Here is a 17,174-nt window from a genome sequence, read left to right on the forward strand (position 1 = left end):
CTTTTTCTTGCCTACTTGCTCTGACTAGGACTTCCAGAAGTGATGAGTAGCTGTGGTAAAGTGGACACACTTGTCTTGTCCCTGATGCTAGGAGGAAAGTTTTCAGTCTTTCGTTGATGATTATGATGTTAGCTATCAGTCTTCACAAGTGCCCTTTATCAAACTAAGGAAATTTCTTTCTATTCCTAGTTTGATGAATATTTTTCTTAAAAGAGTGTAGAAGATTGCCAAATGCCTCTTCTCCAAAATGACAGTGTGGAGTTTTCTTCCCTTTCATTCTATTAATGGGTTATATTTTTCTTATGTTGAAATACTCTTACATCCCTGAGATAAATCCCTCTTGTGAGTGGTGTGTCATTTGTATAATGTGCTACTGTCTCCTTAAATTCTTTTTTTTTTTTTTAATTTTTTTTTTTTATTCAAGTTGAAAGGCAAGTTACAGAGAGACAGAGGGAGAGATCCTCCATCCACTAGTTCATTCTTCAAATGGCTGCAATGGCCAGGGCTCGGCTAGGCCGGAGCCAGGAGCCAGAAGCTTCCTCTGGGTCTGCCATGTGGTTGTGGGGGCCCAAACACCTGGGCCATCCTCTGCTTTCCCAGGTGCATCAGCAGGGAGCTGGATGGAAAGTGGAGCAGCCCAGACTAGAATTGGCACCCTAATGGGATGCTGGCACTGCAGGCTGTGGCTTTAACCTGCTGTGCCACAGTGACCCCTTGTCCCCTTAAATTCTTACTTGTAGATTTGGAATAGAAGCCAACAGCTAAGAATGTAGAACCCTCTACCAATCCAGGGAGAGATAAGAGGAAGAAGTGATACTGCCTTACCTTTGTAGCAGTGGACTATATTGCAACAAATATAAAAGTATGTGCTTAATCATCTGTGTGCTTTCTGCTCATTGCCAGCCTTAAATGGGCCAGGCCCAACTGATTTCTATTTAGGGCTTCTTAATTCTGATAATCATTCCACAAGAACAATAATGTGAACCAATAATTTAGAACTTTGTCATATTTTATCTTCTATAATTGCAAGTATATTTTTATCTTTAGATTATCCTGTAGCTTTCATGTAAGTTACATGTCTTAATTAGAAGACTTAATGATCTTCTGATGATACTTTTGATTTAAGCTCTGGTACATTTTTAATCTTGGGCATAAAAGTATAATTCACTGTATCTTGATTATCAAATTGCAGGGTGTGTGCACCAGAAGAAACCACATTTCACCTCCTACACTTGTCGTTAATGAGAGAGTATATTGACTATGAATTTTCAGCATTAAAAGTAAGTATTAATATAGCACTGACCAAGGACTTGTCTGCAGAAACTTCTATGGGATTCTCTATGTGTTCTCTATTTTACACCAGGAAAAGATCACATTTAAATATGACATTGAAAGAATTATAGATGATTGGATTTTGATGGGATTTCTTGTTGGCAATGATTTTATCCCTCATCTACCTCATTTACATATTAATCATGATGCACTGCCTCTTCTTTATGGAACATATATTACCATCCTGCCGGAACTTGGGGGTAAGAAATATTTATTGTTCATTTGACTATACCTTAATTTAGTAGTAACTTATCCAAAAAATGTCATTTCACTTTTTAGGTTATTACATGTACAACTTGAGTAGGAAAATATTGGGAGTTTTTTTTGGTCTAAGATGCCAAACACTGAACTTGTCACTTTTGATGATTCACAAAGAAGGAAACTGAACAGAATTAAACAACTTCACTTACTGGTGATGCCTAGCCAGTCTTTTGCTTCAGATCCTTAACAAAGTCAGAGGAACTTGATTTTGCTTGACTCCTTTCATATTTAAGAGCAGAAAAAATCAGTTTTTCTGAATGGATTTGCATGTATCAGAGTATTTAATATAAAGAAAACTTTTTCCTTTAAAATAGAAAATTTACAAATGATAGGATGCTGAATAAAATGAACAGGATAGCGGGAAAATAGTCCTTAAGTTAACATTGCAAACTGAATAATCTAGATAAGTTCCTCAACATTTTAAATTTAAATGTTGGAAATTTGTGGAGATTACAGTTATGAAAACCTGGAATTTCTTATATTTTGCTTATAAGAACCTTAAATTTCTTAAATTTACATTATGATAAACAAAGGTCATAAAAACAAGGACCAGTTTATGTATAGCCCAACACTGAGTGTTTTTCTTGATTAGAGGAATGTTAATAATCAGCATTTTGCGGAAAGAATGTTATAGAATTGCTTAGAAAAAATAATGTACAAATTTAGATCATGTTCATTTCAGGTTATATTAATGAAAGTGGGCATCTCAACTTACCTCGATTTGAAAAATACCTTGTGAAACTATCAGATGTAAGTAACTAAAAGTTTCTTCCCTGTCCCGGGCTAGCTCACAATGGTCGGTAACAAATTACATGATGCCGAAAGAAAGAGGCTTTAAAATTCTTTTCCAATTATTTCCTCTATATAAGTAATTTCACCTAAATTATTTTTATTTGTTTTTCATTTTTAATTTTCTGAGTAAAAGATGAAGTCTCCAAGTGTATAAAAAAGTACTGTTCTCCAAATTACTTTTCCCTAGTAGTAGTAATCACTATTAAAAGTTTACTTTGTATTCATCCAGATATACTTAAATTGTCTTTAAATGAATTTAAATATTTCTGTGCAGTTTGATCGGGAGCACTTCAGTGAAGTTTTTGTGGACCTCAAGTGGTTTGAAAGCAAAGTTGGTAACAAGTACCTAAATGAAGCAGCGGGTGTCGCAGCAGAAGAAGCCAAGAACTATAAGGAAAAGAAAAAATCAAAGGTGTCTGTTTTTTTAGGTGTCCTTTCATTTTTTCAGCTGTAAAAATAAAAAACAATCATTTGAAAGATATTTTTTAAAATCAGTGAGTTCTGTTTCTAGCTCTTGTAATGAGACAGCAGCCAGTCAGCATTCTACTGTTTGGTTACTCTAAAGAAAACAGACTCTGCGACATTTTGGTAACCTGTACACACAAAACTTAGATCCCAGTAATCCTGGGTTCCCTCAGCTCAGTCCTTAAACTTCATCAGTCTTCCAGGCATATGTGGTCAACTTAACAACACTATAGGAATGGCCCAGGCATGGAGTGTTAACAGAGGCCCTAGATTGGATGAAGAAAAGGAAATGTAAATAAGGAAGTTCAAAGAACTATTGGAAGTCACTGGGCAGTAGATTAGCAATTAGAAAAGAGAAAATAAGGGATTGAGATCACAAGAAGAAAAAATACATGGGTGGGATATGAAAGATGTGGTGATGGGAGAATTATAGAAAAACGAAATTGTTATGGAAGACAAATGAAGTGGAATATAGATAATAAGAGTCTTAAGTATGATGGGATTCAAAGATACAGAAAATAGGTAATGTGTATAACCATTGAATTCAAGCATAAACACACTGTATTAACAGTAACCCAGGAAGTAATGATATAGCTAGTACTGAAACAGTATTTTTACACTTTGTGGTTATGTGTGGGTGCAAACTGATGAAATCTTTACTTAGTATATACTGAAGCGATTTTCTGTATATAAAGATAATTGAAAATGGAAAAAAAAAAAAACCCTTGGTTTTAAATTGGAAATTACATAGAAAAATAGTCAGTCTTTTTTTAAAAAAAAAAATATCTTGCAGAATCTCGGTCATTAATGGGATGTACACTGTTATTTAATGCTATAACTAGTACTCCAACAGTATTTTTTCACTTTGTGTTGCTATGGGAGGACAAACTGTTGAAATCTATATATATACTAAACTGATTTTCTATATATAAAGAGAATTGAAAATGAATCTTGATGGGAATGGAAGGGGAGAGTGAGTGGGAAAGGGGAGGGTTGCGGGTGGGGGGGGAAGTTGTGTGGTGGGGGAAGCCTTTGTAATCTATAAGCTGTACTTTGGAAATTTATATTCACTAAATAAATAAATAAATAAATAAAATTTTTTTTAAAAAGTGGAAAAAAAAAACCAGTAACCCAGAATTAGATATATCAAAATATTAAAATTGGAACATGATAAAAGAATTTTATATTGAGTATTTAAATACTCTTTTCTAAGTAAATGAAATATTCTTGAAGTGTATTTTTCCTGGAAAACATATTTAGCTAAATATTTTATACTGGTGAGAATTACTTATTGTGTGTCTTTGAAAAGCCTGAAAGCTAAGTTCTACATAATAAAAATGCATAGTTTGGGGAAACAGTGATAACCAAAACTATATTACTTGAGGTTTATTTTTAATGATTGCTTCACCTTTTTTTAATATTTTTAAAATTTTCCTATTTAATATTTCACTTTGAAATGCTTTGCCATTCATTTCGTGTTAATTTATAATTTTTACAGGGCCAAGAAAACTCTATATGTTGGGCTGCTTTAGACAAAAATGAAGTAGTAACTTCTAAGGGTGAGTACAGACTATGTATTTTGATGTTATTCCTTTGACAAATAATAATTCAATAACGATAGAACAGATTTCTATGATAGTGTGTAAGCGTCCGCTTTGATATGCATTTCTCAAAGTGTTAGGTGGAAATCCAGGATATTCATAATTGTCATTATCTTTCTGGTTTTTTTTCCACAGATAATTTAGAAGATGAGACTGAAGATGATGACCTATTTGAAACTGAATTTAGACAATATAAAAGAACATATTACATGACAAAGATGGGAGTTGATGTAGTATCTGAGTATGTTTTTACTAATGCTTTTACTTATGTAAAGTAGAAAAAATTAGGTCTTGCAGTTCCTTAGTAAAGAGCATAATTTTTCTAAAAGAGTGGGAGAAAAGGGATTTTTTTGGTTTTATAAAGTTATTGTAGATCTTTTGACTACTTTTGGAGAAAGTAACATTAGTTCTGACATGTGTTCTATTCCTGTTTTAAAAATTACCAAAGAGAATGTGATCCACAATTTATTATAAAGCTATTATATATGAAAAAATTGGAAATTATCTAAGTGTTCAGTAAGAACATTCATTATAATCAGCCTTTGCTTCAGCATCAGCAAATCATTATCTCTGTCACTTGCACCATTCCCCAAATCTGCAGAATTGCTGTAACTGATTCTTAACAGTTTGGAAGGATGCTTATAGTATCTTAATAGAGACAAATTTTAAAGGCAAAACACAAAATCATATATATAGTATGCTCTCATTGTTACTTTAAAAAATTTTTTTTAAAAACTGAGTATAGAAAAAAGACTGAAAAGAAACAGACCAAAATGTAGTAGTGATTGTTACAAGGTGATAAAAATGCTTTTCTTCATCATTCAAGATTTCAACACTGAGGAAATATTTCTTTTATAATAAGAAAATAAGTTGCAGGTTCACAAGCATACTTTCCAAAGATACAGAGATATAGAATTTCTTTATTTTTAAGAAAGTTTTATTTATTTATTAGACAGACAGACACCCTAAAATGCCCACAACAACTGAGACTGGGCCAAGCCAAAGCTGGGAGTCAAGAACTCAATCCAGGTCTCCCCTGTGAATGACAGGAGCCCACTATCTTGAACCATTACCTCTGCTTCCCAGGGTCTTTGTAAGGAGGAAGCTGGAGTCAAGAGCTGGGTATTGAACCCAGGTGAAATGGGAGGTGGGCATTGTAACTGTTAGGTTCAATACCTGCTAACTCAGGAGATAGAAAAAGTCTAAGACTATTTTTGTTCTCTTTTGTTGTTTTGGTCATTTGAACATCTGTTTTACCCAAGCCTTAAATTACAACATTTAGTTTTGGAGAAAGAAGTGATTAGAGGGAATACTGTTTGGCAGATAAAGCCAAAGAGTGTTCTGGCTGCTACAACCAGATTTTAAAGATATTCTTGGGTCCAACACTCTTGGTAATAGGTTAAGCCTGCGCCTGCAGTGCTGACATCCCATATGGGTGCCAGTTCAAGTCCTAACTGTTCCATTTTCAATCCAGCTCCCTGCTAATGGCCTGGGAAAGCAGTGGAAGATGACTCAAGTGCTTGGGGCCCCCATACCCATGTGGGAGACTCAGAAAAAGCTCCTGGCTCCTGGCTTGGAATCAACCCAGTTCCAGTCATTGCAGCCATTTGGGGAGTGAACCAGCAGATGGAAGAGTTCTCTTTCTCTCCCTCTGTCTCTAACTCTGTTTCTCAAATTAATAATAATAATAGAAAGATTTTCCTACTTTACTTCTATGCTAGTCTTTGATATCTTCTGAAATAAAGAAGATCCCCATCCCTTTCTCCTATCCCCACCTGCACAGTTTAAGAATGTCAGTGCCACTTTATCAGAAGCTTCATGGCTAAATCCTCAAACTTAAATCAGAGGCATTGTTTGTTGATTAAATATGCATAGCAGGATTAACTATTTGAGTACTTAGGAAAACTGTAAGGTATGTCCTGTAAATGATAGGATGGAATTTTTTTAAATAATATTTTTGAATTTTTAGCTGTGAATTTTAGCTAATTTGTTGCTTAAATGAACCATATGAATTAAGTGTGGTGCCAGCACATGTGCCCTAAAGTCACTAGTCTCTCCTCAAAAATAATATTGTAATAAAAATATTCCTTTCTGTTTTTAGTGACTTTCTGGCTGATCAAGCTGCATGTTATGTTCAGGCAATACAGTGGATTTTGCACTATTACTATCATGGAGTTCAGTCCTGGAGCTGGTGAGAGACTAAAAACAAAAATAGCATTTTGTCTTTTAGTAATGTTTCGTTCTACTAGAATCCCATCTAACAGTATCTTTTCCTTTCATTTCTACTTATGCCATATTTTTTTAAAAAATCCATACAACCAAGTTTAAATGAAATACAGATAATCTTCTTAAATTAAAACACTAAGAAAGACTTTTGTATAACAAAAATGCCTCCAGCCCTAATAGATGATTCACAATAAAAGGTCTTTGTTAATTTTAAGAATTTAAAGTTCTTTATCAAAATGATTCAAGTATGACATAGTCTTGGTAATTACTGAGTCTGTGTTATATTTAGGTAAAGGTTTTCTTCCTACTTTTTTGTGTTTGAAAAAAAAAAGTGTGAGTTATTGCTATTGTATCTAAAGCAAGCTTTTTTTCCCCTTGTACAGATAAGAGAATTATAGTTCAGAAAGCTTAAGTAATCGTCCCAAGTGTGTACAGTCTAATCCATATGTATCTAATTCCATTGTATATATTTTCCATTATTTCACATGCCATTCTTCCTACCAGACTTTCCCATACTTTTCAAATGTATTCCATAGGTCCATAGTTATGGATTATAAGACATATCCTTCCTTTCTTCCCTCCCTTTCTTTCCTGTATCCTGAGTCAAACATTAAGAGAATATTTCTTTAAATTATAAATTGTAAAAAAAATTATAAATTGTAAAAATATTTATTCTTATCGTAAAAGGTTAGGTATTATATAGTTAAAGGGAAGATATTAAAGATAATTAATGTGTGATTGATATATGGTTTAATCCTTATCACACACTCAGTAATAAGCATAACTGATTCAAAGATAAAAGTTCTTAAAGCTGATTGGTAATAGCCATATTGGCTCAGACTTACTTTTCTTTACTCTGTCCTTATGAACTCTTTGGAGTTTTTATCAGAGCATTTTAGCTGTTTCTAGCCCCTTCAATGTAGGATTCAGGTCCAAGTGACCAAACTGAAGTACTTCTGACTGCATCATTAATTCTGTTCCAGTCTATTGATTGCAAGATTCATGATCAACATTTTGGGAATTAAAAGGAGCACTACCTTATATGGCTCCTTCAATTACCTGATAATATACCATCTTAAAAATGTGAAACAACACCTTGAAAATCAGGGAACTGTAATATTTGTTACCATTGTTTGACCTAATTTTTCCAGTGATGCTAATTTCTTACAATCATATGGTAATACTTTATTTTTGTGAGTATTGCTGTGTTTCTTTAAAACTACTTTATATTTTAAAAATAAAACATGGGGGAAAGTACATGCTTAATATTGACTTGTTTTGTGGAGTTGCTAGTTGCTTAAAACACATTTTGTTTTATAGGTATTATCCTTATCATTATGCACCTTTCCTATCTGATATCCGAAATATTAGTACACTCAAAATCCATTTTGAACTTGGAAAACCTTTTAAGCCATTTGAACAGCTTCTTGCTGTACTTCCAGCAGCTAGCAAAAATTTGCTTCCTGCATGTTACCAGGTAGGTTTTAGAATTGAATATTTTTATGTGCTTTTTGGTAGTTCATAACTCTTTGTCTAGACTGAGAAATAATAGTCCCCAAATTTATTTAATAGCTAAATGTATTTATTTTCATTTTAAATATAATATTTAGCACATATCTTAAAGTAATTCCTTGATTTAAAGTCAGTTTTTTTAAATTTATTTTTTATTTGAAAGTTAGAGTTATAGGGAGAGAAAGGAGGAGAGACAGAGAGAGAGCTTCCGTCTACTGGTTCACTCCCCAAAATACCACAGTGGCTGGGGCTGGGGCTGGGTCAGGCTGAAGCCAGGACCCAGGTGATTCTTTGGGTCTCCCATGTAGGTACAGGGGCCCAAGCACATGGGCCATCCTCCACTGCTTTCCAAGGAGCATTAACCTGGAGCTAGATCAGATGTAGAATAGCCAGCACCCATAGGGATGCCAGCGCTGCAGGCAGTGGTTTAACCCGCTGTGCCACATCGCCGGCCCTGTCAGCTTTTTTTTAAAAATACAAATAAACTCCTTAAACCATTCAGAACCCAGCTTCTTTATTTTTAAACCCTTTAAAGCACCATCAACTTGTCTCAACACTGAAGAAAGTAAAACAGACAAAATCAGAAGCCATCTACTTGGTCTAAACAATATTTATTCCTCTTTTCTTTTACTTCTTATGAATATGAGTGGTTCTGATAAGTCATTTACAGCAGTATTACCCATCTAATGAGTATGCTTGTATTTTAAACGTTTCAACTATCAAATTGTAAAATGAAAGGATTTCCTCTGGTTAACATATTTCATGTATATCTCATATTTAAATACAACATTTCACATATCAAGAGAAAAGTTATTAATGAGGATGATAGACTAAACATAGTAGGCTGACTAAAGGTAAGGGTATCAATCTATTTCTATTTTTTAAAAAAATTTTTATTTATTTGAAAGGCAGACAGAGACAGATGGAGAGAGATCTTCCATATGCTGGTTCACTCCTCAAACGCCAGCCAAAGCCAGGAGCCCACAACTTAGTGTGGGTGTCCCACATTCATGGCAGGAGTCCAAGTACTTGAGCCATCACCTCCTGCCTGTGAGGGTATGCATTTGCAGGAAGCTGGAATTGGAAGCAGAGGTGGGATTTGAACCCAGGCACTCCAATGTGGGATGCAAGTCTCCCAAACAGCTTCTTAACCACTGAACCAAATGTCCATTTCATACTTTTGTCATTCCATAGTCTGAAGAACTTTAGTGAACACATACCCACACATACAGACCCCGTTGCTTTAACAGTGTTAGAACCCTTCTGCATCATTCTGAACCTTGGTTTATCCTTGATCCTGACTCCTGACTTCCTTCATATGTTTTTTGGATGCTTGTTTTTATTCCTTCAGATACTTAAATTCAACTACTCTGGAGGATGACCCTGCAAGTGTTTTACAGCCACATCTGTTTTAATTGCTCAGTTCCATGCAGTGTTGCTTATTAAGTATTTTGAGTATCACCTGGGAGTTTGCTGTTTTATTTCTTTCAAAATAATTTTAGGGGCCGGCACCGTGGCTCACTTGGTTAATCTGCATGTGGCGCCGGCATCCCATATGGGCGCCAGGTTCTAGACTGGAAGCTCCTCTTCCAGTCCAGCTCTCTGCTGTGGCCCGGGAGGGCAGTGGAGGTTGGCCCAAGTGCTTGGGCCCCTGCACCCGCATGGGAGACCAGGAGGAAGCTCCTGGCTCCTGGCTTTGGATCGGCATAGTGCCGGCCATAGCGGCCATTTGGGGAGTGAACCAATGGAAGGAAGACCTTTCTCTCTGTCTCTCTCTCACTTTCTATAACTCTACCTATCAAAAATAATAATAATAGTAATTTTAGAGGGGCCAGCATTGTGACATAGCAGGTTAAGCTGCAGCATGCAACACTGGCATCCAGTATGAGTGTTGGTTCAAGGCCCTGCTGTTCCACTTCCTATCCAGCTCCCTACTAATGTGCCTGGAAAGACAACAGACGATGGCCCAAGTACCTGCCCCTGCGAGATGTGGTTGAATTTCCAGGCTCTTGGCTTTGGCCTGGCCCACCCTAGCTGTTCCAGTCATTTGAAGAGTGAACCAGGAATGAATATCTCTCTTTGTATGTGTGTGTGTGTGTGTGTCTCTCTCTCTCTCACTCCCTCTCTATCTCTCTCTCACTGTAGTTCTGCCTTTCAAATAAATAAATATCTTCTTAAAATAATAATTTCTTATATAATCTTTCATAGTTATTTCCCATAAGACATCTTTATGCTTTCTTTGTCTACCTCTGTTATATAATCTTTAATAAAAATGTGTTTTTGGAATGTTTCTCTTCGATACAAGTGATGCACTGACTCTTGGATTTTAGGATTTTTTTTTCTTTTTAAATTGAAATGACAGTTGTTAGATTACTTAATGCAACCAGTTGATTAGGACACAAAAGTAGATTGTTAATTTGAGGTTAAAATTGGAGGACTGGGCTGGTATTATGGTTTAGCTGGTTAAGCCCACCTCCTGCAGCACCAGCATCCCATATGGTTGCCTGTTCAAGTCCTGGATGCTAATGTGCCTGAGAAAGCATCGGAGTTTGGCCCAAGTACTTGGGCCCCTACACTCACTTGGGAGACCTGGAAGAAGCTCCAGACTCCTGGCTTCGGCATGGTCCAGCTCCAGCCATTGCCATTGAGGCCATTTGGGGAGTGAACTAGAAAATGGAAGATCTATCTCTCCCTCTCTCCCCCTCTCTCTTCCTCTTCTCCTCTTCTGTAACTCTGCCTTTCAAATAAATACAAAATAAATCTTTTAAAAAAAGAAGACAGTAGCCTCTGGAATGAACTGAAATGAAGTCTGAGTGTGAAAAATAGAATTTATGTGGTAGGTCTTGTAATGTGAAAAGACAATTAAAAAATGAAAAACAGCAAAGCCCAGAGTAAAACAGGTCATTGATAAATATTAATGAAATAAGAATCCCATAGTAGAAAATCAAAAAATATAGGTAGTATAACATGTCTAAGATATAAAAATTTAGCTTGCTTAAAATTTTAAACTAAAATGAGGAAATGCTACAAATATATTAACAAAGATCTAAACTGATATTCTCATTCATATTATACTATTTTATTTTTACAGCATTTGATGACCAGTGAAGACTCACCAATTATAGAATATTATCCACCTGATTTTAAAACAGACCTAAATGGGAAACAACAGGAGTGGGAAGCTGTGGTATTAATACCTTTTATTGATGAGGTCAGTATATGAAATTATTGTGTACACATATATATATGTAATTTTATATGCATTATACATATATGTATTATATATAATGGGACCAAATTTCATGTATTTTGTAAATACAGTTTAGAGAACATAGTGGTACTTCCTATCCTTCCCTCCTCCTTCCTTTCTTATTTTTCTTTTAATTTTTACAATGACATACTTTCAATTTGCTTTATAATCACAAGCTTAGTCTTCCACTAAAGAATTCAACAAGTAGTAAGGAGAAATACCACTGTTCCTGAGGAGTATAGACAAGGATTATAAATAATAATTTCAAAATGTCAGTTTCACTCATATATATCACATTGTTTTTGTATTCTGTGTATTAGTTATCACAAATCAGAGAAAACATGATATGTGTCCTTTTGGGACTGACTGGCAAGCATAATATTCTCTAATTGCATCCATTTTGTTGTGAAAGATGGGACTTCATTCTTTTCTTTGGCTGAGTAGTATTCTGTCATGCATGTATATCACAACTTCTTTATTCAGTCACCAGTTGATAGGCATCTGGGTTGATTCCAAATCTTAGCTATTGTGAATTGAGCTGCAGTAAACATGGGGGTACAGATAACTCTTTCATATGCTGATTTCAAAACAGTTGGAAATAGCAATACTTGCCTCTGAGGAATCAATAGCACAAGAAGACAAAAAAATCAGGAAAGATATATAATACTTGAATAATGCAAGATGCATATTTAGCTACATTAATATTTATAGAACACTACACCCAAAAACTGCAAAATATATTCTTTGTAATTGAATAAGAAACATTCACAATGATTATTTGCTGAACCATAAAACATGTCTTAATAAATTTAAAAGAATTGAAATTATATACAGAATATTCTCTGAACATGCAGAATTAAATTAGAAGTTAGTAACAAAGATCTGGAAAATCTCTGAATATTTTGAAAATAAATAATACACTTCTGTATAATCTCTGGAAAAAAGAAGAAATTAAAATTGGAATTAGAAGGCATTTGGTACAGTGATAAAAGGTGCTACTTGGGATACCAGTATCCCATATCAGAGTGCATGTGTTTGAGTCCCAGCTTCCAGCTAATACACATCTGGGAGGCAGCAAATGATGGCTCAAGTACCTGGGTCTCTGTCACCCTTGTGGGAGATTGGATTGAGATCTGGGCTGCTGGATTTGTCCTGTTGTAGGCATTTGGGTAGTGAACCAGCAGATGTTTGGGTTCTCTCTCTCTGCCTTTCAAATAAAATGGAAATACAGAGAAAATTTAAAAATAAAAGGAAAGTTTTAAAAATATTTTATCTGAATGAGTATGAAAATACAGCTTATCATAAACTGTGATTTGACTAAAGTAGAGCTTAAAAGGAAACTTAATGTTTCTAAATTAAGAACAAGAAAAAAATTTTTAATTATATAGCAGCAGGCATGGTGACATGGTTGGTTAAATGACCTCTTGGAGGGCCAGTGTTGTGGCATAGCAGGTAAAACTGTCACTTGTGATGCTGGCATCCCATGTGGGCACCAGTTTGAGTCCTGGATGTTCCAGTTCTGATCCAGCTCCCTACTAATGTGCCTGGGAAAGCAGCAGAGGATGGCCCAGGTGCTTGGACCCCTTCACCCAGGTGAAGTTCCTAGCTCCTGGCTTATGCCTGACCCAGCCCTGGTCATTGTAGCAATTTGAATAGTGAACCAGCAGATGGGATATCTTTTTTTCTCTCTTTTTCTCAGCTTCTCTCTCTGTAATTCTGCCTTTCAAATAAATATGTAAATAAATCTTAAAAATATGTTAACAGAAATGGCCACGTGGGATGCCCACATCTCATATCAAAGGGCTTGATTCAAGTCCCAGCGACTCGGTACTTCCAATCTAGCTTCCTGGGAATGGGCCTGGGAGGCAGCAGATGATGGCTTAAATGCTTGGGTTCCTGCCACCCAGGTGGGAGAACCAGATGGAATCCCCCTGGCTAGACCTGACTCTTGCAGGCAATTGCACATCTGTCTGTGTCTTCCTCTCTCTCTCATTCTGCCTTGCAAACGAATAAATAAATCTTTGTTTAAAAAGAAAGTTATCCAAGCTTCTGCCTAAGCAGATGAAAAAATAACAAAAGATAGAAATATAAGTCAGGGAAAATGACCAACAGCAGAGAGAAATCAATGAAACTGAAAGTTGATTCCTAGATATTTGAATCAAGAAAAAAAAGTGAGGATGGAGGGAAGAGAGGGGGATACATAAACTGCCAATATTGGGAATATTAGAGGAACTATCCTTTTTTTTTTTTTTTTTTTTTTTTTTGACAGGCAGAGTGGACAGTGAGAGAGAGACAGAGAGAAAGGTCTTCCTTTTTGCCGTTGGTTCACCCTCCAATGGCCGCCGCGGTAGCGCGCTGCGGCCGGCGCACTGCGCTGATCCGATGGCAGGAGCCAGGTGCTTCTCCTGGTCTCCCATGGGGTGCAGGGCCCAAGGACTTGGGCCATCCTCCACTGCCTTCCCAGGCCACAGCAGAGAGCTGGCCTGGAAGAGGGGCAACCGGGACAGGATCGGTACCCCGACCGGGACTAGAACCCGGTGTGCCGGCGCCGTAAGGCGGAGGATTAGCCTAGTGAGCCGCGGCGCCAGCCTAGAGGAACTATCCTATAGAGCCCACACATAATGATAGTTAAGGAATATTTTGAACAACTTGATGCCAACAAATTCAACATTTTCAAAGAATTTCTTTATCCAACATTTCTTTAAATACACAAGTAACAAAGAAATATAAAAATTTGAACAGTTCTACAACATCTTACTAGTTTTTAAATAAGGGTGCTTGTTGCTTGTAAAAAGACATTTGCTGGCCACTAGACAGAGGACTGAGCTATGAGATAGTCATTATTGCCTGCACGTATGCAACTTAGTTCCATATAGATGTTTATTGTTGTTCATCCGGTTATCACTTTAATTCTTTGTGAATGAAGTTTCTTTTCAGCTTGAGAACCTAAAGGACATTTTAAGTATTTTCAAAAAGATTAATTATGATATACCTCTGATAAAAACTTGTAGCAACAGAATTACTACATTCTTTATAGTTTTTGTAAGCAAAAACTATAACCTTAGAATTTACGTGCAAAGTAAGGTATCTGAAAATAGGTATGTAGATATGAAAAGCAAACTTCCTGTTATACTTTAATCAGAGAAAGTAATGGTGGAAACCATCAAATTGGGATAAATGGCAGGATTTTCAGAGCTGAGAGATATTGATGAGACCAATTTGTGCCTCATAGAGAATTATTGCTCAAATTCTAGTAGTATAAGCAGGAAGAACCTAACCTGTAAGGTGTGAGCTTCTTTGCACATATACACACGCATATATACACATGCGCACACACATCCTTTCAGCTTGAGCTTGTGTGAGACTTCCTTTCACATCTATGCATTTTTTATTAGTGTTCCACCTGATTTATTTATGGGTGCAAGGTAAGGAGGTTGATATGAGCAAGAGATGGGTTCTGTTTAAAGTCTCTTTACTTGCTCACAATTCTGAGTCAGCAGTTTGGACTGGGTCAGGTTTGTTCTTTTGCTGATCACACATAAGATCTCTGAAGCACTACAGTCCTCTGTAGCACACTGGAATTGGTTGTCTGAGATGGCATCACACATACAAGTATGGTTGATTGTTAGTGTTGATTGTGATTGTGATCCAAGCCTCTCTACATTTACCGTCAAAGAGGCTGACCCAGATTCAGTTCTCACAATGACCTTGGGTTCCAAGAAGGAAAAAACAGAGGTTACAAAACCTCTTGGGCCGGCGCCATGGCTCAACAGGCTAATCCTCCGCCTCGCGGCGCCAGCACACCGGGTTCTAGTCCCGGTTGGGGCGCTGAATTCTATCCCGGTTGCCCCTCTTCCAGGCCAGCTCTCTGCTATGGCCCGGGAAGGCAGTGGAGGATGGTCTCCCTGCACCCGCATGGGAGACCAGGAGAAGCACCTGGCTCCTGGCTTCGGATCAGCGAGATGCGCCGGCCGCGGCAGCCATTGGAGGGTGAACCAACGGCAAAAAGGAAGACCTTTCTCTCTGTCTCTCTCTCTCACTATCCACTCTGCCTGTCAAAAAAAAAAAAAAAAAAGAAAAAAAAGAAAGAAAGAACGAAAGAAAGAAAAAGCAAGTCCTAAGACAAACTCAGATTTAAGGAGTGGGGAAATAGACTTTACCTTTATAGTTTTTTTGTTGTTGTTGTTGTTGTTGTTTAAGATTTGTATTATTTATTTGAAAGTCAGAGTTACACAGAGAGAGGTAGAGACAGAGAGAGAGGTCTTCCATCTGCTGGTTCACTCCCCAGATGGTTGCAACGGCCGGAGCTGCACCGATCCGAAACTAGGAGCCAGGAGCTTCTTTCAGGTCTCCCACGTGGGTGCAGGGGCCTAAGGATTTGGGCCTCTTCTACTGCTTTCCCAGGCCATGACAGAGAGCTAGATAGGAAGAGGAGCAGCTGGGACTTGAACTGGCGCCCATATGGGATGCCGGCACCAGTTCCCCCCAACACCTTTTTTTTTTAAAATATTTATTTTACCTCCTTAGTTTTAAAAGGGCTTCCTACCAGGGTAGTAGAAATGATTGCAGCCATCTTTGCAAACTACATTCTTTCCTTTGGCTAAAATAGACATATCACATCCAAATACAATACATTCTGATTCCTGCTTCCAAAATCTATTTTTGTTTTTGTTTTTTTAATTGAGAGAGAGCGGTAAACAGATCTTCCATCTGCTGTTTCACTTCCCAAGTGCCCACAATGGCCAGCAGTAGGCCAGGCTGACGTGAGGAGACCAGAACTGAGTCCAGGTCTCCCACGTGGGTGGTAAGGACCCAGGTACTTGAGCCATCACTGTTGCCTCCCAGGATCTGTGTTAGGAGGAAGCTGGAGTCTGGAGCAGAGCCTGGTACTGAAAGTAATTACTAAAAACAAAAGAACGAAAAAAAAAAAAAAAGAAAGAAAAGAAACTAAGTTTCCTGTATGGGACATGGTTAACTGCTAGGCCAACTGCCCACCCCCCAGAGTTTTATCTTTTAATCAGTTCCTGATGTGTATCAGTTTCCTCAAATGAAGCTTCTTTGGTGTATCTCCATTCAGAGACCTATAAATTAACCAAATTTTCTGTGTTCCCTGTTTAATGGAGAAAGGAAGACAGGATAACCACAATAAGTCTCTGCTGCTGAAATGAGCAAAAGTAAGAAGTACATAACAATTGTATTTACTAAGTTTAGTGATGGTTGCATGAATCTCTGTGTGTGATAGACATTCTGTGGCACTATATATCAGTCCATGTTTCATCAGAATTCTGAAATCCAGCTATATTAAGCATACTGTCAGATTCCTGTTTTCTAGGAGCAGGGAATATACCATGATTTAGAATCCAGATCTGTTTTCTGGATGTGGCTCTGCAGTCTGTTTCCCTAGGCTCTTAAACACTGCTCTTTTAAGATATGGGAGAGAGAAGGAAACGGGATTGATCAAAAGAATAGATTGGGCTTCAATGACGTCTCCACAAAGCTCGAAAATGATTCTAGGTTGTTCTGAGCCTGGAATGACCTTCAAGTTTTCCCAAGTTGCTGTGAAGGATTTTAGACTATTCTTTTCCTCTATCAGTCAATTGATGCAGACTTGTTTTTGGAAGAGTACATGACCTTGGGTGAAATGACTTCACCTGAGGATATTTGCCAGAAGAGCCCTGACAGCTGAGCATCGTAAGCCAGGAGCACGTCTACTGTCTGAGGGAATAAATCCTTCA

At 37.1% G+C, this 17,174-nt stretch overlaps 1 protein-coding gene across 8 annotated transcripts in view; it reads left to right on the forward strand.

Moving 5' to 3' along the window:
* The window catches only part of XRN1 (5'-3' exoribonuclease 1), a 117,887-nt gene that overhangs the window by 22,193 nt on the left and 78,520 nt on the right, over positions 1-17,174 (forward strand). For all 8 annotated transcript variants that reach the window (XM_062213754.1, XM_062213781.1, XM_062213763.1 and 5 more), the window contains exons 7-15: positions 1,193-1,280; positions 1,364-1,532; positions 2,276-2,343; positions 2,660-2,797; positions 4,349-4,409; positions 4,587-4,692; positions 6,553-6,642; positions 7,998-8,154; positions 11,281-11,400. In XM_062213754.1, the coding sequence (XP_062069738.1) occupies positions 1,193-1,280; positions 1,364-1,532; positions 2,276-2,343; positions 2,660-2,797; positions 4,349-4,409; positions 4,587-4,692; positions 6,553-6,642; positions 7,998-8,154; positions 11,281-11,400 (997 nt within the window). The remainder of the gene's footprint in view (positions 1-1,192; positions 1,281-1,363; positions 1,533-2,275; positions 2,344-2,659; positions 2,798-4,348; positions 4,410-4,586; positions 4,693-6,552; positions 6,643-7,997; positions 8,155-11,280; positions 11,401-17,174) is intronic.

This window comes from Lepus europaeus, chromosome 2 (genome assembly GCF_033115175.1).
Source record: "Lepus europaeus isolate LE1 chromosome 2, mLepTim1.pri, whole genome shotgun sequence".
NCBI classification, from domain to species: domain Eukaryota; kingdom Metazoa; phylum Chordata; class Mammalia; order Lagomorpha; family Leporidae; genus Lepus; species Lepus europaeus.